Source organism: Mytilus edulis, chromosome 9 (assembly GCF_963676685.1).
Source record: "Mytilus edulis chromosome 9, xbMytEdul2.2, whole genome shotgun sequence".
Classification (NCBI taxonomy): domain Eukaryota; kingdom Metazoa; phylum Mollusca; class Bivalvia; order Mytilida; family Mytilidae; genus Mytilus; species Mytilus edulis.
Genome location: NC_092352.1, coordinates 32,946,873 through 32,971,973, shown reverse-complemented (window position 1 = coordinate 32,971,973; position 25,101 = coordinate 32,946,873). Strand labels below are relative to the sequence as shown.

At 31.7% G+C, this 25,101-nt stretch overlaps 1 protein-coding gene across 6 annotated transcripts in view; it reads left to right on the top strand.

Moving 5' to 3' along the window:
* The window catches only part of LOC139488171 (myocardin-related transcription factor B-like), a 71,574-nt gene that overhangs the window by 1,262 nt on the left and 45,211 nt on the right, over positions 1-25,101 (top strand). For 4 of the 6 annotated variants that reach the window (XM_071273612.1, XM_071273613.1, XM_071273617.1 and 1 more), the window contains exons 2-3: positions 5,128-5,198; positions 17,810-17,848. Coding sequence is in view for 2 of the 6 variants with exons in the window: in XM_071273614.1 (XP_071129715.1) it covers positions 13,063-13,075; positions 17,810-17,848 (52 nt within the window). In the remaining 4 variants the exon portion in view is untranslated. Of the gene's footprint in view, positions 1-5,127; positions 5,199-12,956; positions 13,076-17,809; positions 17,849-25,101 lie in introns of those variants that run through there. The other 2 variants (XM_071273614.1, XM_071273610.1) reach the window with 1 other exon arrangement.

The following is a 25,101-nucleotide window of genomic DNA, read 5'->3' as shown; positions in this document are numbered from 1 at the left end:
ATGCTGGTCAAATTGACATACTACCAGCAGAACTTTTTTTCTAAATAAATTTGTCTGCACAATTTTAAGAGTTTGAATACTGCTATAATTTAAACATTGACAAAATTGAGTATACTGTTCAAATTCTGTATTGGATACAGCAATTTTATTTATTAGAAATTTTAATTATAGATAGGATGCACACTTTATTCTATATAATCATGTCTTGCTTTTGTTTTGAAATAATTTTGTAATATATTTAAGTTGTAATAGAAATACAAATAAAAGAATGAAAATCTTCTTGTTTTTAGAACTCATAGACTTTAGACAACACAACATGATGTGTAAAAAATAATGATTTGTAAATATTCCTTTATCGTTGGAAATTTTCCATATTTTCTTGAAGTATTCAGGCCTGTTGGGTCATATCAAATCAGGAGATAAACAATGTATTCCATGTCTCCCAATATAGAGACATCTCTAGATCTGGAGGCTGTCTCCCGATCGGGGAATATTGACTAGCTGTCGAATCTTCGATCCAGCGTAGTGCATTTGAACCAAATTGACAATTATGTCATCGATTCATTCGCGACTATTTATAAAACACAACAGAACAAATTGAAAAATAATGCATGCAAACGTTATAAATTGTTTTATCATAAAAATCCAAACCTTTGTGTCGCTTAGCGGGGAAAAAATCTGTGATGGAACGTTTCATCGTCAACAGTTCAACAAATGAAAGTTTTTAATGACCTTGACATTGCATGACTTGCATATATACTCGATATCTATCGGGATTTTTCTTATAAGTCTCTTTCGATGGATAACGACCATGTGTTCCGATAGAAATACAAACCGGAACTCTCAAACATAAATAAAACCTCTAGATAATAATAAAGTTACGACGTATAGAATAGTCGTATAAGTAAAATATGCACCTATTTTTTTTTGACTGATGACGATTGAACTGGCCAAATAACTGTTTGAAACGGTCAATTTGGCCAGCGGCCGGTTCTTATGGAAACACTGAATATACCAAAATTGTATTAGTCCTTTGCCAAATTTTGTTTGTTAGGACCTTGGACCACATTTTTAGTGGAAGAAGACGTCAAGTCTTCTGAAGACTTAAGGGGCCGACCATTGGCTTTGAGTCTCCGTATGCCGCATTCATTTCGTGTATTACAATTTCAAAACAACTTAGATTCCTGACACCGATTTTTATACATGATTGAGCATCTGAATCATTTAATTTGTAAATTATGATTGTAAAACAATCACTATCGTAAATATGACCCTTTTATTTATGTAAATTATTAGATTTCATCTCATCCACATGCACGTAATTTGTTTACTTGTAACAGGATGTTTTAACTGTAGATATTTGTATTACGCATGCGTGAATTTGGTATCGGTACAACTCACCCTGTTTACAAGTTCGCCCTTGAAGTTACGAATTTGCAATCCTGCAGACAAGAAGATTTTATTTTTATATAAATAAAAAGGATATATAAAGTGTTATCTTTATTCATGGGTTTCCTTTGTCATGTGAATTAGATGCCCTTCGTAACATACATGTGAACCTCCCGTTTAGGAGAAAAAACTCCCGTGTATGAAATTTTTCAGACGCCATATTTGATCATTTCTTACTACTGTACGGGTGTAATTGACACCTGTGTTAAATTTTACCTGAACATCAAAGAAGATGTATAATTATATGGCTTCACTTGACAGCTTGGGTGTCAAACATACTGGTAATCAACGATGTTTACCTCCGGCTAACTGCCGTTGTGTTATCAAAACGATGTGTATTGGGAATATTGAAATACTTTTTTGTTACTTCCCTTTGTTTTATCCTGTTTTCAGTTATTTTGCTTTTAAAAATGTAAATGGTAAAAAGACTATAAATGATTGATATTTTAATCAAATAATCATAAAAGGATGTTGATTAAATGAATTTAAATGATTTTGGACAAATAAAAAAATTAAAATTTATAAATTATTTTATTAATTTAGACCTCCTTTCAAGGATTAAATTGAAGTTTATATATTAAATTTGTTTATAACAGGTTTAAAGTCAACATATAATAAGTGCAACTAGGCTAATAGTCTAGCTTCTGCTAGCTTCACGTATAATTTTTCTACCAATTTAATATATAACTAGAATTATGCAAACAGACTTAAGGAAAAGGCATGTAAGTCATGTAAGTTCATACAAATATGACACTTTTTCTAGACAATCCAGATCTTGCAAAATACATCGCTAAAAATTGTAACCTTTAATTTTGTTGTTGTGCAGTAAAAACCCATATGGGAACTTTCAAAAGTTGGCAGGTATGTAACAAGTCTTACTATTTTTATGCTCCATTTATGGGCAATATGTTTTCTAGTCTGTCCGTCCGTCCTGCTTCTGGTTATAAAGTTTATGGTCGAGGTAGTTTTTGATGAAGTTGAAATCCAATCAACTTGAAACTTAGTACACATGTGTTCCTCTTGATATGATCTTCTTAATTACTGCCAAATTAAAGATTTTACCTAATTTTCATAGTCAACTGAACATAGAAAATGATTGTACGGATGGGAAATCCATGTACTTATGACCTTTTCTTGTTTGAAGAAAAAAAATACATTTTAACGATAATGGAACAAAGCAGCCTGGGTAAGTGGGGCTGCTTTTATGGTAATTCAAGTTACCTTTTATTCACCTTCTTCCACTTCAGAGCTATCAGCTCTTTGATTGGAGAACTTTGGTCTTGTGACATTGAAACTTTTTGTAGTTTACATTCATATTTATATTAAAGTTTATGATAAATATAAAAAAGAAGATTTGATATGATTGTCAATCAGACAACTCTCCACAAGAGACCAAATGACACAGAAATTAACAACTATATGTCACCATATTCGGTCAGTCTAAGATGGTTCTCTGATTTAAAGTATGGAGTTGTATTGGCATTTGCAAGTCTAATTTCCAGCATGTACAGTGTGCACCAAATCTTTTCTGACTGCTGGTTGGAAGACCTAGTTTTAAACATTTTTCTGAGTGTTTAAATAATGTTTTGTAAAAAATTACTATTCAGAATATTTTTTTTACTTGTCCAGGCATCTGACTAGTGGCTAAATGTACATACTAAATTTCAATTAAAATTGTGGGGTCTTTCTTGGCCCTCATACATGTTTCATTTGGATATTTTACATGTTAAAGTTTGCATTTATGTCTGCAGTTAAAAGAAAACTTCTGATGGATAGTTCATGATATTTGTCAAACAGTTATTTTAGTATTTTAGACATGGTTCATTGATTTTGAATATTAGCAATATTAAGTTTTTGTGGTTTGATTTATTTTTCAGATCCTACTACAATAGGCCCACTATATTTAGTGTATTGAATTATTGCATGTATATGTTGTCTGGCAGGGTTATTTAATATGACTTTGACTTAATTTTTATGGTTCATTAGTCATTGTTCAGTTTTCATTATTAGGTCTGTTTCTCTGTTCTGCCTTTTTATTTTTCACTCTATTAGGTCCTGGCATTTTTTATAAGTTAACCCTGATGTTTTTTTAACATAAACATGATAAATCTGTTTCTCAGATACTATAAGCAATAAGCTAACAATATTTGCTGTATGGTATGATTGTCCAAAGCCAGAACCTGCCATCCAGGGGTTTTTGGTGGTCACAGTTTGCCATATGTATCTTTTTTATATTGTATAAATGTAGACATTTGTTTTCTCTTTTTATTAGCTCACCTGGCCCGAAGGGCCAAGTGAGTTTTTTCTCATCACTTGGCGTCCGGCGTCCATCGTCCGTCATCCTGCGTCCGTCGTCGTTAACTTTTACAAAAATCTTCTCCTCTGAAACTGCTGGGCCAAATTTAACCAAACATGGCCAAAATCATTATTAGGGTATTTAGTTTAAAAATTGTGTCTGGTGACCTGCCCAACCAACCAAGATGGCCGCCATGGCTAAAAATAGAACATAGGGGTAAAATGCAGTTTTTGGCTTATCACTCAAAAACCAAAGCATTTAGAGCAAATCTGACTTGTAGAAAAATTGTTTATTAGGTCAAGATCTATCTGCCCTGAAATTTTGAGATGAATCGGACAACTCGTTGATAGGTTGCTGCCCCTGAATTGGTAATTTTAAGGAAATTTTGCTGTTTTTGGTATTATAGATAGAGATAAACTGTAAACAGCAAAAATGTTCAGCTAAGTAAGATCTACAAATAAGTCAACATGACCAAAATGGTCTGTTGACCCCTTTAGGAGTTATTGCCCTTTATAGTAAATTTTTAACCATTTTTCGTAAATCTTAGTTATCTTTTACAAAAATCTTCTCCTCTGAAACTACTTGACCAAATTAAACCAAACTTGGCCACAATCATCATTGTGGTATCTAGTTTAAAAATTGTGTCTGGTGACCCCGCCAACCAACCAAGATGGCCACCATGGCTAAAAATAGAACATAGGGGTAAAATGCAGTTTTTGGCTTATCACTCAAAAACCAAAGCATTCAGAGCAAATCTGACATGTGGTAAAATTGTTTATCAGGTCAAGATCTATCTGCAACAACAAAAGAAAGAGAGTTTTTAACAACCTCAGCTGGCTATAAAACCCTTGCACAATCAACTGAATTTTGCAGAAATCATTAATAGGATAGATTACCCTTATATGATAATTTTTTATTAGCTTTTTGTTTTTTTTTTGGCAAGGGGGGGGGGGGGGGTGCGCAACAACAAAACTACTTCACAACATTCTCATTACTTTGCATTTCTTGTTAGATAAATTTTACAAAAATTCTCCCCTGAAACAACTGTCGAATTTAAACAAACTTGGTTTAAATCACCACTAGGATATCCAGGGACCACTGTGTATGATGACCCTGCCTGCCCACATGGCTGAAATAAAACATAGGTTTCAAATGCACTTTTAAGTATTATATCTCTGAAACTAAACGACAGTACAACAGTTGCTTTTATCATGCAACAATTGTAAATTAAAATATCAGGTGAGCGACACAGGGTCCTTGGACCCTCTAGTTTTATTCACATTTAGTCACCAGGAGAATATAAAGTGGGTTTGATGATTTCCTAAATTGGATATCTGCTAATTTAAAATAAGATTTCTAAATCTGATTTGATTTTTTTTCAGTTGTTTTTGTCACAATATATAAAAAGGACTAGAAAGAACTTACCATGACTGGACACAGTTCCCTCATAAAGGTAAGAAAATTAATGTTTGCTCCACTTTACTATTAATTTAACTATGAATTTATTATTTAGTAATGATTGCAATGTTTTTATTAATGCCAAAAATGCAACAGTATCAGGTTTGAAATTATAAAAACTTGCATTCATAATTACATCTCAGTTTGTCAACTATTTTGTTACCCTACCCACTAATTGGTCCAGCTTCTTCGAATTAATGAGGAATGTAGCTGACCATCAGATTGCCTTTTTCTGTATTTTATGCAGAGAGGTGAGACATATATCTGTGTCAATAGTTTATTTAAAATTGATATTTAGTATTTTTAATGAAAATGATGAAATCGATGTATATTTTAGTACATTTAACCATTGATCAATGTACAATAAAAAATATTAGAAACTGTTTATTTGCGTGTGAATGAGATAAATTTTGAACTATTAGGTGTAACAAAAAGATGATAATCAAGAAATGCAGGTAAAAAATTGTTGATGCTGATATGCTTATTAAGTTTCAGTTGTTGTATTTATTATTCCATAATAAAATTTAAGCCCCACTTTCCTGACCCATTTTCTCTGCATTTTTGTCGAGCCTGCAACTTTTGGTTTTTTTATATTTGATATGTGCGTACCTTGCAAGGTCCTTATGCCCGTCAGACAGTTTTCACTTGACCTCGACCTCATTTCATGGATCAGTGAACAAGGTTAAGTTTTGGTGGTTGTCTATATCTAAGATACTATAAGCAATAGGGCTAGTATATTCGGTGTATTGAAGGACTGTAAGGTGTACATGTCCAACTGAAGGCGTCATCTGACCTTGACCTCATCTTCATGGTTCAGTGGTTATAGTTAAGTTTTTGTGTTTTGGTCTGTTTTTCTCATACTTTATGCAATAGGTCTACTATATTTGTTGTATGGAATGATTGTAAGGTGTACATGTCTAGTGGGCAGATGTCATCTGACCTTGACCTCATTTTCATAGTTCAGTGGTCAAAGTTAAGTTTTTGAGTTTTGGTCTATTTATCTTACACTATATGCCATAGGTCAACTATATTTGGTGTATGGAAATATTTTATGATCTATATGTCAGTCAAACAGGTTTTATTTGACCGTGACCTCATTTTCATGGTTCATTGCACAGTGTTTTTGTGTTTTGGTCTATTTTTCTTAAACTATAAGTAATAGGTCAACTATATTTGTTGTATGGAAGCATTGTTAGCTGTACATGTCTGCCTGGCATGGTTCATCTGACCTTGGCCTCATTTTCATGTTTCATTGGTCTTTGTTTAGTTATCTTGGTTAATGATAAGTTAATGCGACAGTTATAATAAAGCTTTATACTTAGGACTATCAACATAATATCAATGATTAGTAAAGAAGGCGAGACATTTCAGGGTATGCACTCTAGTTTTTTTACAATTTTAATGAAATAAATATATTATTTCCCATTAATTTAGTAATACAAAATGTATTTGTCAATCACCTGCTCACTGTAGATCATCAAAATTAGAAATATACAGAATTATACACATAAACACCGAAAATTTTCTTTTAACATATTAGATCTAGTTATGATAATTTAGTTCTTATGACATTTTCAGGATGTGCTAATACATGTAGTAAATTTTTCGTGTCAAATTGACAATTGATATCTGCCTTCACCTAGATTAACTTCTTTCACACCTTCAGTATTGTTCGTTGGTATGATGAAAACAAAATATTTGGTTCCAAAATGTAGGCTTATATCTTGTTATATTTTTTTTTATTAAAAAAAAGAGACTTTGTCCTTTCTAAACACTAATTAATGGGCAAATGCTGTATAATTCATTTTGAATGACAAATTACCACCTGTTGAAAAATTTCAGCAAAATCCCAGGGTATGAGGTTTTTTTTAAATTGCTGGAGATTTATGTATCAATGTTTTTTTCATGTCCCTACCGTAGCAGAGGGGTCATTATGTTTTATCCTTGTCCATCTGTACGTACGAGGAAATGGAAAACAATGCAAAAAAATTAGTTTCCGTTTTCTAACTTAAGTTGCCTCAACCGAATGTTATGAAACTTGTAGACTCTGCTTGTTACCATAAAATACAGATAAGTTGAAATTTGGTGGTATCACTTTTATCGTTCTTCAGTTATGTTCCTTTATTATGTTGTATGGGGACACATTCTCCATTTATTTTATATTGATGTAACAAAAAACTTGAGTTATGATTTTTGGCAAGAAATGCAGCTGACATGGAATTTAGTGGTTTCAATGTGAGACTGTCCATCTGTCTGTCAGATATGTTTAAGTATATTATTTGAACTGATTTGGTCTGACATTAAAGACACTCAAATTCAAGCTTATATTATATGAAAAATCAAAGTAAAAATGCCACTAAGCTTCCTTTTTCAGATGTTTATTGTCTAAAATGAAAGTGACCATTCATGTTCAGTCTTAACCTATATATATATATATGTTACATATTATCATCAAATACAACATACCAGCTAGATAATAAGACTGAATGCAAATGTGTTCACTTCCACTTTAGACAAAAAACGCCCAAAAATTATCATAAATGCTTCAATTGTGAAGATTTATTCAAATTTGCACAAATTTATGATGCTATTACCTGATGCATATGCATTGTATTGTCAAAAACAGTTCATATTTATGAAACAAAAGTATTTTACTTTCCTTAAAGATAGCTAAAAGAATCACATTTTTGACAAATTTGTAAAAATGCTATATATTTCAGGGCCAAACAAGAGACATGCTGGGCCTACTCCTTTGAAATTGGGTGGCATCACTGTCACTTTAACCATTCTAGAGTTATGCCCTTTTACAAATGGAAAAATTGCTGAATACTTACTTAACCTAAACTTGCCTCAACCAAATGAAACTGTCACACAGTTTGAATTTGGGTGGCATCACTTGTACAAAATACAGTTCTCTAGTTATGTCCCTTTGTAAAGTTATATGCAAGCATCCATCTGTGTCCCATGGTCACATTCTTTATTTATTTTACCTTGGCTTATTATTTTTAGGCCAAATATAGTACTTACTCCTTTATATATATATATATATATATATATCATCAGGGGAAAAAACTGAGTTTATTAGATATGCAGATGTTTTAGGACATAAATTAACACTTGAAAATTCAATAATATAGTTCTTTTGAAATTTGGCTCAATGCCTTAAATTCATTTTACAACTTTTTAAAATGATATATTTTTTTAATTTTGAAAATCTTAAAAGGACACTCCTGGCAGGATTGTTAATATGCAAATAAAAACTATTGCTTATTGAAAAATTGTATTTTGCAATTGACTTGATATCAATTTAGAAAATCACATTCTAGTAATCTCTGTTAAAGGGGCACTAGCTATGGGATATATAAAAAATCTAACATATTATTATTTTTGCTCAATTATTAATGAAATGCAATTAGTGAAATAATAATTCGCTTTTATCAGCCAGTATTTGACAGCTAGTGCCCTTTAAGGGTGCCGTTTGGCTTTCAAAATAACAACTACTACATGCATTGTCTTTCTTGTTGTGTTGACATATTTTTGAATTTCCAATATCAGCCTGAATTCAGCTGTTTGTCTTATTGAATGATCTTACTCCCCTTGCAGAATGGTCTAATGAAGAATCAGTAACTGGTTACCTTAAATTTTACATCAAGTTCATTGTGTCTTAATTTTTTTATGCCCCCCAATTAACACTTTAACCATTTTAGAGCTGTGTCCCTTTATCAATGAAAAAAATTCTGAATTTTTAGTTTCCGTTAACCTACTTTAGTTTGCCTCAACCAAAAATTATGAAACTTATTCACAATGCTTATTACCACAAAACACAGATCAAGTGTGAATTTTGGTGGCATCACTTTAACTGTTCTAGAATAATGACCCTTCATAAATAAAAAAAATGCTGTTTTTATACGACTGCAAAAATTGAAAAATTTTTGGTCGTATATATTGGTATCACGTTGGCGTTGTCATTTGTGTCATCGTCGTGCGAATACTTTTAGTTTTCGCACTCTAACTTTAGTAAAAGTGAATAGAAATCTATGAAATTTTAACACAAGGTTTATGACCACAAAAGGAAGGTTGGGATTGATTTTGGGAGTTTTGGTCCCAACATTTTAGGAATTAGGGGCCAAAAAAGACCCAAATAAGCATTTTCTTGGTTTTCGCACTATAACTTAAGTTTAAGTAAATAGAAATCTATGAAATTTTGACACAAGGTTTATGACCACAAAAGGAAGGTTGGGATTGGTTTTGGGAGTTTTGGTCCCAACATTTTAGGAATTAGGGGCCAAAAAAGACCCAAATAAGCATTATTCTAGGTTTTCGCACAATTACCTTAGTATACGTAAATAGAAATCAATGAAATTTAAACACAAGGTTTATGACCACAAAATGAAGGTTGGGATTGATTTTGGGAGTTGAGGTCCCTACAGTTTAGGAATTAGGGGCCAAAAAGGGGCCCAAATAAGCATTATTCTTGGTTTTCGCACCATAACTTTAGTATTAGTAAATAGAAATCTATGAAATTTAAACACAAGGTTTATGACCATAAAAAGAAGGTTGGGTTTGATTTTGGGAGTTTTGGTCCCATCAGTTTAGGAAAAAGGGGCCCAAAGGGTCCAAAATTGAACTTTGTTTGATTTTAACAAAAAATGAATCCTTGGGGTTCTTTGATATGCTGAATCTAAACTTGTACTTAGATTTTTTATTATTGGCCCAGTTTTCAAGTTGGTCCAAATCGGGGTCCAAAATTAAACTTTGTTTGATTTCATCAAAAATTGAATAATTGGGGTTCTTTGATATGCCAAATCTAACTGTGTATGTAGATTCTTAATTTTTGGTCCCGTTTTCAAATTGGTCTACATTAAAGTCCAAAGGGTCCAAAATTAAACTAAGTTTGATTTTAACAAAAATTGAATTTTGGGCTTTTTTGATATATGCTGAATCTAAACATGTACTTAGATTTTTGATTATGGGCCCAGTTTTCAAGTTGGTTCAAATCAGGATCCAAAATTATTATATTAAGTATTGTGCAATAGCAAGAAATTTTCAATTGCACAGTATTCAGCAATCGCAAGAAATCTTCAATTGCACAGTATTGTGCAATAGCAAGAAATTTTCAATTGCACAGTATTGCACAAAAGCAAGAAATCTTCAATTGCACATTCTGATTAATAGGTAAAACTTTCAGTGTAAAGAAAATGAAACAAAAATTATGTAGATCATTGTATTAATATATACTGTAAACTGCTGTAAACTTTAAAACATTTTATCATTGCAGCGGTAGATCCAGCCTTATTTAAAAAGGGGTTCCTAACCCAGGAGAAAAGAGGGGTGTTTCAAACTATATGTCCCCATTTAAATGCATTAATCGACCAAAAAAAAAGACTGTTAAAACACCCATAGACAGTACCCCACCCCCTCCCCCACCCCTCCCCTTGTATCCACCACTGCATGGAATTTCAACTAATTCCCTGCAACTTGTAACTGTTGGAGTTTTCTCTGCACTTGTGCTACACACATTAAATTTAAAAGGGGATAATGCACAATTTCAGTTAATTTCTATTTCTGAAGAATAACATTAGATGGGACAATATCCCTAATGCGCCTTGAAATAAGGAACTCAAAAGTCATGTGTAAACAAAAAATCTCTGTGTAGTGATATTTGACACATTTCTATGATAAACAAATGACTGAGCTGAACCATTTGTGTTAATTTAGAAAGTAGGGGAACACAGAATAAACATGATAAATGTGTAAAAACTATGGAGCTATTAAATGTGTTCAAAGTATTAAATTTTCAAATAATGTATTGTGTTAAAAATGGGATTTTTTACCATGAGGAGCCGCATCACAAAAGGATACTTGGGGTTTGTTAATTTACGGAAAAAGTAATCTCACTTCGAACCCAAAAAATTTAACCACATATGTGAAAATGTCTCAGCTTTGAAACGAGCCATCATACATATCCAAGTTAACAATATGGACTGAGCAACAGAAGAAAACATTACCATTACGACCTATGGAGAACCTAATACACATCTTGACCCAGATGAAGCTATCATATATTTTCCTGTAATGACTATCACATTCAATTATTTCGGAGAAGAACACTGATGGAGATCAATGGGCATCTTCCACGTTCGTTTTGTTTCTGTTCTCTAACTTCAGTTTGCCTTAACCAAAATGTTATGAAACTTATACGCAATACTTTATTATTGCCACATATAAATTTGGGTAGCATCACTTTTACCATTCCTCAGTTATGTCCTTTTATATCTATATATGATATGTAATCAGAGGCATCATCTGTGTGACACATAGTGTCCATGGGGACACATTCCCAATTAATTTGTATTGTGTCATTGAATAACAACTTAAAGAACTACTACAATATGATGAAATGAAAGATTGTAATTGAATTAACTGATTACTTCCCTATATAGTGTAGATAAATTTCTTTTAAATGTCTTATATAATGCTATAATAACAATGAATGGTTGATTTTTAAATAGAATTTAGATGTTTTTAATGAATATGACAGGAAGGAAAGCTTGCAGTCTGTACATTGTTAAATACATTTGTTATTTTACTTCCTGGTGTGTTTGTAGAGAGAACAGTCTCAGTATTGTTTTGATAGATGTATTTTTAAGGTCAATATTTGCTATCAAATGCATACAATGTAAGTTTTATAAACTATCATATAAAATAGACAAAATATGGAAGAATATTTGATATATGCAACGCAAAAGTCACAAGTTTTTGTATCTTGCAACTATGACAAGCTTGTTTTACATAAGGGCCATTAAACAAATTTTTATGGTCTTTTATATTTTTATGCCCTCCTTATGTAGATGATTGATATTTTTTCTGGTCTGTGTCTCCTTCTGTCTGTCTGGCGTCTGTCCTATTATACAAATTTTACCAATTGATCTCTCAGGGAGTTGTTGCAAGTGTTCTTTTACATGCTGAGAGTACATGAGACATCTGATTTAGAGTCCCCAATCTGACTAATCTAACTGTGTATGACAGAGTATTATATATCAAACACATCTGAATAGACTGTCCACTACAAAAAGGGTTTAACTATTGAACAGGTCCAGAGATGACCATATTTTTGTAGAATAAAAATAGAAGAAGATATTGGTTACGCATAAATGACACTTCTACATTACATACGAAAAAGCCATTACAACATTTAGAGGTCTATAAATGGTTGTTAACAATAAACAATTGGATTTAGCATACTTATTTATCAAGCTTAAATATTATCATGTTTAACAGATACTTCAATCATAGTAATGCATAGTAAAAAAACTGTCTTAATTTGTATGACCCACCCTTAATGCTTTAATGAAATTGATAAGAAATGCTTAACTGAATATTTAACCAACATAATTTACATTTTTTTTTCGAATCGTGATGTACATTTTATGGAGATGTTGTAAATCGATCAGCAGTTGATTTCATGATATTAAATCCTATCAGAAGGTTGCAGTAACAAGTTAATATACTCAAAGAAAGCATTAAATTTCAAAATGAACAAAATAAACAGGTTTCTTCAGAAATCAAAGTTCACCTGTCCTTTAACAACTGTTTTATAGTAGGTGGTATAATTAATTATCTACAAAAAATAAAAAATAAAAGAAGCATAAGTTGGTTTAATATCTACATAGATAAATCATATGTAGTAAGAGATGAAATGGTATGCAGTGGGAATTAATGTGCAGCTATTTATAACTTTGCGATGAATGTGTTATCTCTGTCATGATGGGGGTTTGATGAGGAGGAAAAAAACATGGATGTGATTTTAGTACCTCAATATAGTGCATAGGGGGTTATGGTTGTGTTAATATTACACAATGGAAATGATTGGTAAGTTAATTAAATTTTTCTCTGGCAGGTGCTTGCTTCATTGATCTAATCTAGTTATTTCTGGATTTTCTGAAATACCTGGAAGCCAATGTTGTAAATCATTCATTTCTCAAATAAACTGAAATCAATTTGCAAAGCTAATGATGATAACTAATATAAGTCTTTTTATATACTTTTTTTTTTTAACATTTTACAACTTTCTGTGTCAGATATCGAGATAATCTTTATCTGTTTTATAAAAATAGGTTTGTTTGATTTCATGAGATTTCATTTTGTTAATGTCAGGCATTGTGCAATACCTTGTAAGTGTTTAAGGTCTAGAGAACTTGTATATCTTATATGAAGAGGATAATTTAAGAAAAGGACTAGGATGGGAACTGTAAGTGACACTAATTGTTGGTCTTGGTCATCAGCCATGCATTTTAATAATTTGTCAAATTGATCTAGTTTTTAACTTAATAAACAATGTTAGATTTTGTATTTGGTAGCATCTTATATATTGATATTAATAAGTCCCAATTTATACACAAACAAATATGTTTAACCCTGACATATATATATTGTTTGTGCTGTATTTAGACCCTTGTACAACGAAATTTGTTATATGCACACATTTAAAAATTGCATTTTTTATACAACCGCCAAAATTTAAAAAAAATTTGGTCGTATATTGGTATCACAACGGCGTCGTCAGCATCGTCGTTGTCAGAAGACAGATTGTTTCCAGATAATAACTTTTGAATAAGTAAAAGAAGTCAATAAAATTTTAACACAATGTTTATAACCACAAAAGGAAGATTGGGATTAATTTTGGGGGTTATCGTCCCAAAGGTTTAGGAATTAGGGGCCCAAAGGGGCCAAAAAAACAGCATTTTATAATATCTAGTTTCAGGACAAAAAGTTTTGTATTAGTATTTCAATTGTTCTGATATTGTACCACAATGTGTAATACCATTAGTAGAAGGTTGGGATTTATTTTAAGGGGTAATTGGGCAAACAGTATAGGAATTAAGGGCCAAAAGGGGCCAAAAATAAGCATTTTTCTAGTTTTAAGACAATAACTTGTGTGTAAGTGTATGGATCTCTCTGACATTGTACCACAAGTTTCCTTATAACTCAGGGAAGGCTGGGATTCAGTTTGGGGTTGATTTTCCGGAATATGTAGGAATAAGGGGCCAAAAAAGTGCCAAAAAGAAGCATTTTTTTCTATTTTACAGACAATAACTGTGTATGGATCTCTATAAATTTTTGCAAGAAGGTTCAATACCACTAAAGGAAGGTCGGGATTGATTTTTGGGGTTATGGTTCCAATAGTTTTGGAAAAAGGGGCCAAAAAGGGGGCCCAAAATAATCATTTTTGTAGTTTTCGAACAATAACTTATGTTTAAGTGTATGAATCTTTCTGAAACTGCAAGTTTCCATACCTTGAAGGGATGGTTAGTATTGACTTTGGGTGGTTATGGCTCAAAATGTTTCAGAAAAAGGGGCAAAAAAGGGGAAAAACTAGGTATTTCTGGTCAATGAACAATGTAGACAATTTAAAAGCAGTGTAATGGAGGTAATTCTAAAACATTGAACATACAATGTTGGGTATGTTGGATTTACCTCCCTTACACTACTTGTAGATTATGTATAAAGAAATGTCAGGTTTTGGACTAATTGCTAAAAAGAAAGGGTGCGGTAGTTGTTTTCAATTTTTTTTCTTCAATTTTTTCAAATTCCAAATTTTTGAAAAGTTAAATGAAGAAATCTTTAATTGCACAATATTGCGCACTAGATTTGTAAGATCTTGACATTTACTTTGTGTCACAAATTTTATTGCAATCCAAATTCAGAGCTGTATCAAGCTTGAATGTGTCCATACTTGCCCCAATTGTTCAGGGTTCGACTACTGCAGTCGTATAAAGCTGTGCCCTGCGTAGCACCTGGTTATCCAATGCAATCATAGGTTTGAACATTGTTTTTGATTTAGACGTTGCTTATATACATATAGATAATTTAGCTGATCTGTAACAATAACATCTTCATGCCTTATAAATCATGTACTGTAGTACGCCGCTAGATTAAAACTGACGAGGAAAGGTAACACACGGCCAGCGAAAGCTCTTTTTGAGAGCCCAGGTGGTCGTGTGGTCTAGCGGGACGGCTGCAGTGCAGGCAATTTGGTGTCACGATATCACAGTAGCCCAGGTGGTCGTGTGGTCTAGCGGGACGGCTGCAGTGCAGGCAATTTGGTGTCACGATATCACAGTAGCATGGGTTCGAATCCCGGCGAGGGAAGAACCAAAAATTTGCGAAAGCAAATTTACAGATCTAACATTGTTGGGTTGATGTTTAGACAAGTTGCATATGCATGTATATATATAGGCGTAAAAAATAATTTTCACATGTGCAGATATATATATTCATTAAATAAAATAATAAAATAAGTAAAAAGTTAACTTTTTACTTATTTTATTATTTTATTTAATGAATATATATATATATATATATACAAGTACACACCCGTGATATCGCGGGTCCGTGACTGAATTAAAGTATGATAACTATGCCTAAGCCTTATTTTAGTAATTGGTATTGTCATCTGATAAAGTCATGTCGATTATAAGATACACAGTTTTCTCTGCTTTCAAATCTTTCTGTTTGAACCCGTCGACCTGGAACTTATCAATTATTGGAAATATTAATTATTTGGAAAACTAAAGGTCCAGGCTATCCAGGAATGGGGTATTTTTTAATCAACAACATTGTCCTATGATAATTATCTTAGAAAGTCTTGCTGATTGCTGAATAAAGCTACAATAGGGAACAATTTGACAATGATTGAATTTAGTAGTGTCAGCCTTTTGATTATGACCCGTGTATATAGCAAAATCCTAAATACACCGTTTGGTAGTGCGCCTGTCAAATGCGGAACGTACAGATAAGGTAATAGCTAACAGGTGAATATACTATTGGTATTGGTATCGGATTAGACCTGGAACTTGTTAATTATTGGCAATATTAATTATGTTGAAAACAAAAGGGTCTGGAGTGGTGTAATTTTTAATCTACACCATTGTCCTATATTAGTTATATATAAAGTTGAATTCTTTGATTTGTCGTTTTTACCCGATGACGGCTGACAAATTGGACCTCGTAATTTTAGTATTATAGATATATGGGTCCCAAGTCAGGAGCCTGTTAATCAGTTGTTGTTGTTAGTTGCTCTCTGTCATATTTTTTTCTGTTTAATGTTGTCTTGCCTTGGAGGATTCAAAAAGAGAAACATAAGTATGCTGTTCTGACTGCAGAGGTTGTTGTGATGAGGTCAGTTTATGGTGAACCAATATTGGAAGTCAATGATATTTGGTATGCAGATTCAAGGTATTGGCACATCTTATTTCCATGGAAGTTATTTGGCCTGTACGCTTAGTCAGGATATATTGACCTTGAAACTTTTGCTTACTTAACAGGCATTAGTGAGTGATCATCTCATTTCCATGGAGATTAACACTTAGAAAATTGAAGTAAAACAGTATTTTTTTCTTTGATATGCTTTATAATCCAAAGACTAACAAAAATGTCCTCTGAAAATATTTTTCAAGAATAATGATATGATTTGCCAACCAATATAATCACTACTATGACTTTAAATAGATTTTAATTTCAGCTAATGTTATTCTTGGAATTGCATAAGATTATCTCACATTACTGACAGTTGTTCAAATTTGTGATAATAAAATACAAAGAAGATTGTTATAAAACTTTTGTCTGGCTTGCGATGAAAGTTACAGAATTAGTCACAGATACCGAGACATAAATGCTGCTTTTCTGATGGTGTCATTGTTGGTGGCTTAAATTTTTTTTAAGCTTTCTGCATAAGTTAGTTTGACAGGAACTACCTTTGATAGATCAATGACATTTTTGTTTAGTTGCATTACTATTAGTACATATCAGTTTGACAACTATTGAGAGGCCATGCCCCCTAGATCATAGTGCAGGGACTTTCAATTGATAAGTTAAGGCAATAGTAGTATACCGCTGTTCTAAATTCATAAATTGATTGAGAAAAAAACAAAATCAGGGTTACAAATTAAAACTGAGGGAAACACATTTAACATAAGAAGAGAACCACGACATAACAGAAACACAACACCAAAATACAACACATACAGAAATGAACTATAATATAACTGGCACAGGACACCCCAAGAAAAATGGCGGCAATTTCCATGACGTTCAATAAACAAGCACTTTTCAATGTTAAGTTAGTTTGATAGTACTATATCAAGGCCCTGTCCCATTAAGTGATGATCCAACAATTTCCTTTATTTAGCAATGTTGCTACACATCAGATTGTCTTTTTGTGAATTTTCTGCCTACTGGCGAGGCATAACTCAACATCAACAGTTATTATAATATGTCACATACAAATTATCTATGGTCAAAAAGTCAGCCAAGTGATACTGATTGTTGGTTGACTACAGAATGATTCTACAATCTTTCTCAACCAATTTTCTAGCAAACAAAATTCCTAATGGTGTAATTTATTATAAAGTGGTATCCAGAAACTATTAGTTATTTTAAAGACTACATCAGTAGGTGCCAGTGTACGCATGGATGACTAAACTGTGTGCTCTAGAAGAATCCTGATATGATTTTGGCAATGTCCATATATATTACATCACTTGTAAGACAATTAACATGTCTGTCATTATATAACAATAACAAAAGTTTTTTTTCTGTTTCCAGATATAGCTGCAGCAGTTTCCTTGCCTCAAGTCAGTGTTGGTAAGTAAAGGTTTTATGGGCCAGCTTCATATCTGAGCTTCATATATAATTAATGTTCATGATTACTAAAAAATATTATTGCCTTCTGCACTTACAATGCCCATTTTATATTATGAGCTTTCAGGTTAAGATAACAAAAGGCAATAAATTGTCTTAAAATGTAAGAATTTAAAAGACAGAACTATCCTAGGTTCATTAAGTGCAAGTTAACTTCTTCATTTCAATCTATTTGCTTGTTGAACTATAATCAAGTCTACTACAGGGGCACCATGATCATCTTTTTCTTGTTAAATTAAACATCATCTGATCCAAAACAATGCTATATTCACAAATACATGAAAAGGTGATTCCAGAATGAAAAGATTAAAAAAGATTTTTAGATAAAGCAATAACTACCTGAAAGAATACTGGAAAATACCAGACAGAACCCTCAACATCTCAAGTCTTGATTTATCATTGATTATGTAAATTTTACAAATACTGAGGTTTTTTGCTGCCATAGGCAAAGCTGGCTTTAAATGATATCAGCTATATTTTGTTATTCTTAATTTGATTATGTATTTCTCTGTATATTTTGTTTTTTTTGGCTGCCGCATATGGGTTTAAAAAAGCATTCATTAACAAATTTATTCCCCTAACTCAATGTTTTTAACTTATGAGTATGACCTTTTTATTTTGAAACAGGTCCGTGCTATAAAGTTTAAAGGGTTTTTTGTTATAAACATTTCTGCAGTTTCTGCATTTAAGTTGTTCTATTTGTATAAGACATACACACGTTTGGTGGTAACCATGCCAAGTTTTTACAATGCTACTTGTTTTGTAATAGTTTACTATCTAACAAAGACAGTAATTAGAGATATATTGTTAGAAACATCACTGCTTTTATTCTATCACTGTTCAGGTTTTATGTTTTATTTTCTCAATGTTATTTTTGAACGTGAATTTATAGAAGTAAAGATCAGTTTTATGGTTTTAAGTTTAGAGATGATAAAGCATATGGTGTCAGATATACTTAATATGAGCTGAACTGGTTTGGAATAATTGGAAACCTATATTTATTCTGGTATTTTTAGCCTACATAATGGAAATCCAAATTAGAAAGTACATTGATTGACATAGACTAATAACTGTAAAAGATGTTTCCTACTTGAGCTGATCTTGATATCAACAAATCTCCTGTTTTTTAGGGCAGTAGAGAGAAATTAATGTTACATCTTAAATGAAGTTAAATGGCTATATGTATTCTTCCATTCTGTCTTAATCAATCTCACATAGAGATCTGTCATTTGCATTAGGGTATTCCCGACTTTATATATGATCTTCTGGGGTCACAATTTACAAAGCAGTCATGCCATTAGCTTTTCTAAGACATTTTTTTCAAATCAGTCTTTATCAATCTCACATAAAGATTTATTCTAAACATCAGGGAATTTCTAACTTTATATATAACCTTCAGGGACAAAATATACAGAACATTCATGGTATTGGCTATTCGAAGACAATTTTTCAATTTAGTCTTAATCAATTTCACATGGAGATTTGTTCTTTACATCAAGGTATTCTTGATTTTATGTATGAACTTCATGACCACCACAATATACAGAAAAATCATGGCATTGGCTATTCAAAGACAATTTTTTCCATTCTGTTTTAATCAGTCTCGCATAGAGATTTCTTCTTTGCTCTAGGAAATTCCCGATTTTATGTATGGTCTTCAGGGCCACAATATACACAACATTCATGGCATTGGCTATCCTAAGACAATAAAATGCAGATCACTAATATTAAAGCAGGATTCATGCAGTTCTTACCATACATTATCAAATTAGTTAATCAGTTAATGGAATACACTATAATTAAAGCTGAAATAGAAGTATTCAGATAATTTGTAGCAAGGCCATTGTCTGATGTCTAACCAATAAATATCTTATTTAATTAGACAGATGTATATTTTGGCCAAACTACTGCATAAATACTTTCCAATAGTTTGTTTATGAATATTATGGTAACAGTACGAATTACTTCAGTATAACATAGGTACAAGCTATTATCTTTGTTGAAGACAGAACCCAGTAGTAGCGAGATGGCATGATAGATACGTTTTGACATATAGTAGATCCATTATGTTGTTTATATAATTATTTTAATTGGTCAAAAGTGTGCTTTCTCATTAACTAAGACACATTCTTATCTTGTAATTTGTTATTTTAATGATCCAACAAATTACAATTTTATTAACTTTTGAAACATTTAACTTATGATTTGGGCTGTACTGTAAATAATTGTAATGGTAATTTCATGCCTCATAAATAAATGATGCTGAATTTTCACAGAAATATGACTAGTATTTAATAAAAAGCAATTATATTGATATAACATTTGTATCAGCTTTAGCTGATAACATCTATTAACAATTGTATCTGAAATTTAGTTAACCTTATAGCTAATTTTAAGGGAGACATTTCATATTTTTTCATAATGAACTCTTTTTTTTACCCATTTATTTTTTTATTATTTTTCATCACCGCAACCTTTGCTTTAAGTACACAGTGTGTAAAGCCTTCCATCTAATCTACTTAGGTTAAATCTTCTATTTAGAACAACCCCTATGTACCCTCTGAATTATATATCAACTGTGTTTGATATTGAATAAAAAAGAATTTGAATAATATTTTTTTCTTGTATTATATCACCACAGTAGAAACACATTATGCTGATGACATGGACAATGACCTGAAACGACCTATTCTTGTTGTTTGTACAATGTTTGATCTGAAAAGAAAAAATGCTGTTTATTTCTCTGTTGCATTTCTGGTTCATTGGTTGGGTTTATGGATTATGTGTGATGTCTTACCATTGTTTATTTCTGTTTATTTTGCTATGAAGACTGACGGGTATTGACCTACCAGAATATTTTTCAAGTGCAGGTAATTTTGTGGTTGATGTTGGACATCAAATTATTTGTGTACAGAAATTACCCAGATATAATATTTTATTTATTGGATGATGAAGCAGCTTATGGGTTTTCTTCAGAAAACAATGTTCAATAATTTGGGATAAATTCAGTACATACAATTTGTTTTTTAACAAAAATTCCAAACTCAAGGATAAATTCAATAAAAGAACAGAGTTCCAATTCCCCCTGCTTTGCACATATTTTATCTATCCAAGGTACAAGGGCAATAACTAAAAAATACAGTTTACTTTTGTTCTTTAGAATTGTTCATAAATATCTTAGAAAAATTAATGCTTCTTAGTAATTCCATGTGATTTTCAATATAATTGATATATCCAAGGGGCATAACTTGCTAAAATATTTGATGATTTTGATCAGCACTTTTTTTCATTGCTGACATAATCCTATGATATAAGTTTCACAAAATTCTGGCAAGAATTGTACAAATGAGAGCCCTCTTAAATGACACAATTTTCCATATGATTTATATTTAAAAGGGGCATTACTCTAAGCCTTTTAGTACAGGTCGTTCCAATGTAAGGAATAGCATAAATCTGTTAGAAGGTCTGTAATAAATGTGATTGAAAAATATAAAGTTCATACTGGATACTCTTTACAAAAGCAAATTAACTTTGTCATATTGAAATACAGTTTCAAGGGGACAAACTTATCAAGGTCCAACTACAAACCCATATATATTAACATGGTAAGTCTCTGAATCATTAATTTTCTGAGTACTGTTGTTTGTCTATTCATCTTTTCAATGAAATGTGACCTAATATATAGTGTTGTGATGATACCATACCCATAATCAGTTGAATTTAAACTTATGTTTTACGATATAACATGCATGCTGTATTTAATACAGGATATAAAACCATGACCCACATATATATATATATAAGTTGACACACTTGTTGTCTTCCTAGTGAGTGACTTCCTAAATAACAGAATCATTCAGGGCACACAAATTTGTCATGAAGTTTAAAAATATATATGGGAAATACAGTTAAATTTCTTATTTTTTTAAGTGTTCATCCTTTTTTTTTTAACTTAATGTAGTGAGAGGGAAATTTACATCTCATTGCAATTTCAAATGTCATGATAAAAGGTACTGTTAAAATATATTATCTCTTGTTTTCAGAGTCACCTCTATTTAGATGTAGAAATTAATTTTGTAAATCTTTTGTAAATCTCTGCATCTTTTTTTTGTTATTTTGAAAAATACAATGAATGCCTATCATGTATTGTTTGTTCCTGCTGAGAAAAAAGTGTTTATTACAAAACAGTTGAATTACTTTAAAAGTAGAAAAATGTAAAAAATGCAAGTACATGTACATGCATGTATTGTATTCATTTGTAACCAGGATATATATGAATAGAGGATAGATTTAATTATAAGCATACTCATCAAAAGTAAAAGCATACTTTCATTTGTATGTTTAGGAGTTTATTGTGGTGTCTTTTGCATTGTACTATTAAACATTATTGTTTTGTGGCCAACTGTAGCCTGGCATCTGGTATGAGATTTTCTCATGCATTGTAGACCCAGTGATTGCAATATGGATGTTTTCTGCCATTGGTACGGTTGTTGTCTCTTTGACACATTCCCCATTATCATGCTTTACTCTATATTTTCAAGCATAGCTATCGTGTTTAAGGAATTTTTCTGTTTTCTGTAAACAACGGTTTTGATGGCAAACATTTATTATCAAACCTTATAGGCTGTTGTCTGCTCTATGGTCGGGTTGTTGTCGCTTTGACACATTCCCCATTTCTTTTCTCAATTTTACTTATTAAAATAAAGCATTGTTCTTAGGCCAAAAGAGAAGATGAGTAGTGAGGTCCACATTATGACCAGTTGCTGCATTTATATAGCACTGAGAAAGCTAGTATCACACTACAAGATAGAAGAAATATATTTATGATTTTTAAGTTTTTTTTGAAAAACTGTAATTATTTAAATAAAGAATTCCCTATATGTATGTTTTTGTTCAGTTTGAACTTTACAGAGTTCATGAAAATATCCCTTATCTAAATTTCTTCAGTTTTATATTAACTGCAAATCTTATATTTACATGATTATTTTTTCAATTAAATTTGTACAGGCATTAGAACATGAGGGTGTTTTTATTTTGCCATTTCTTTATATTCTTATGATAAAATATGCACCTTCTACTGTACAAGTACATCTTGAGTAGGGTACATGTATGTACGTTGTTTGCAGTTGATTGTGGAATAATTATGATATGAATAATACAAGAGGAATGGCTGATGCTTGTCCACAACTATTCTAGATCTCCATCTTTATTAATAGATGTATAATCCATCATTAGTTTTATCACCCTTCACAAAACTTACAACAGAATTAACTGATATCTAGAAATATTCACCTGTCTGCATCATCAATTCTTGTTTTTGGTCATTCTAAAAGTATGTTTCACTTTAAGGGGAAAATGCAATAAATTTTATAGTTTTTTTACTTTCAAGTTTTGGTAATTTAGTTAAATGAAATTATTATTTTGTTTGCATTTTTTCAATTCCTTTCTTGGTGGTATTTTCTGTACAGTACAGCAGCAGTACTTCATATATATTAAAGGAGCAATACCTAAACCCTCCTATGTCTCATGACGTATCGAAAATATCGATTTTCTAGACTCAAAATTATTAAGCTGATTATGTAGGTATAATCGTTTCCTTGACATATAATAGATGACATGGTTCTTTGGCTGATAAATTTCATGAAAAAAGAAGTTGTCTGCTTTTATTTCTGCTACATATACTGTAAAATATGTTAAAATATTTGTGTGATTACATGGGTGTTATCTTATTTATGTTGGTCAACCTCCTACTTTGAAAGGAGTTGTTGCCCTTAGAATGATGTTTTCTTCTTAAATGAACAAACAATATTTAAATCAAAGTTAGATAAATGATTTATTAAATTTTATGTATTGGTTTAATCAACGATTTATAAGTTACATCCTCGGTTATATAAATGCTGAGAGTATTGGCAGGGTTGGGAGCCCACAAACAGGTTTAACATCACCATGTTCTGTATGATCCTGTCCTGAGAGTATTGGCAGGGTTGGGAGCCCACAAACAGGTTTAACATCACCATGTTCTGTATGATCCTGTCCTAAGTCAGAAGCCTGTTTATCAGTGTTTTTTCGTTCATTGTTTTGTTCATAAATCGGACCTTGTTTGAATTTTTTTTTACATTTTTCATTTTGGGGCCTTTATGCTTGCTGTGAGGCATGGTTTAACTCATTGTTGAAGGCTGTACAGTGAGCTATTGTTGCTTACTTCTAAGTCATTTGATCTTTAGTGGAGAGTTGTCTTATTGGCATTCATACCACATCTTCTTACTTTTATATTTGTATATAAAAAAGAAGATGTGGTATGATTGCCAATGAGACAACTGTCCACAAGAGACCAAAATGACACAGACATTAACAACTATAGGTCACCGTACGGCCTTCAACAATGAGCAAAGCCCATACCGCATAGTCTGCTATAAAAGGCCCTGATAAGACAATGTAAAACAATTCAAACGAGAAAACTAAGGGCCTTATTTATATAAAAAAAATGAACGAAAAACAAATATGTAACACATAAACATACGACAACCACTGAATTACAGGCTCCTGACTTATATTTGTGTTTAGAAGTAAAAATAAAAGAACAAATGACCAACTTGTTGATCAATAAGAAAAAAGAAGAAAGCAATTTTCAGTATAATTATATTGTTACAGTATGTGTGATAATTAGTTACCAGTTTGATGTGTTACCTTGGCAGGTAACCAGGTGTTGTAAATTACCTAGAGTGACCTGATATATCTACTGTCTTCATTTTTTTGTTACCTCACAAACAATTTTATTTTTTGGACAGGATTTTCTCATTCTACAGTCAGTCCATCTTTATGTAGGCAGTTCTTACGTAATAGTTACATTATTTGAAGAACAAATTTTGAATTAAACTTGCATGTTGAAGCAATTAAAGGATATTTTTAGTACATATTTAAGTAGAATATGTAAATGATTAAATAGAACTTGCTGCAAATAAATTTGAGATGTAAAAATGATATTGGTTCATGTCGATGAAAGATATCTAGAAAATCTGAATAGATATCTGAAAAGCGTTATATTGTCTTAAATCACTAGACAGTAAATTATGCAGTTTTTTATACCAATTATGTAACAGAAGAATATTTAGAATCCTCCATATGATTCTAAACCAACACAATACATTTAGGAATACTTTAAAAATAACAGTCTCAGTACTTTAATGCTCGAGCTT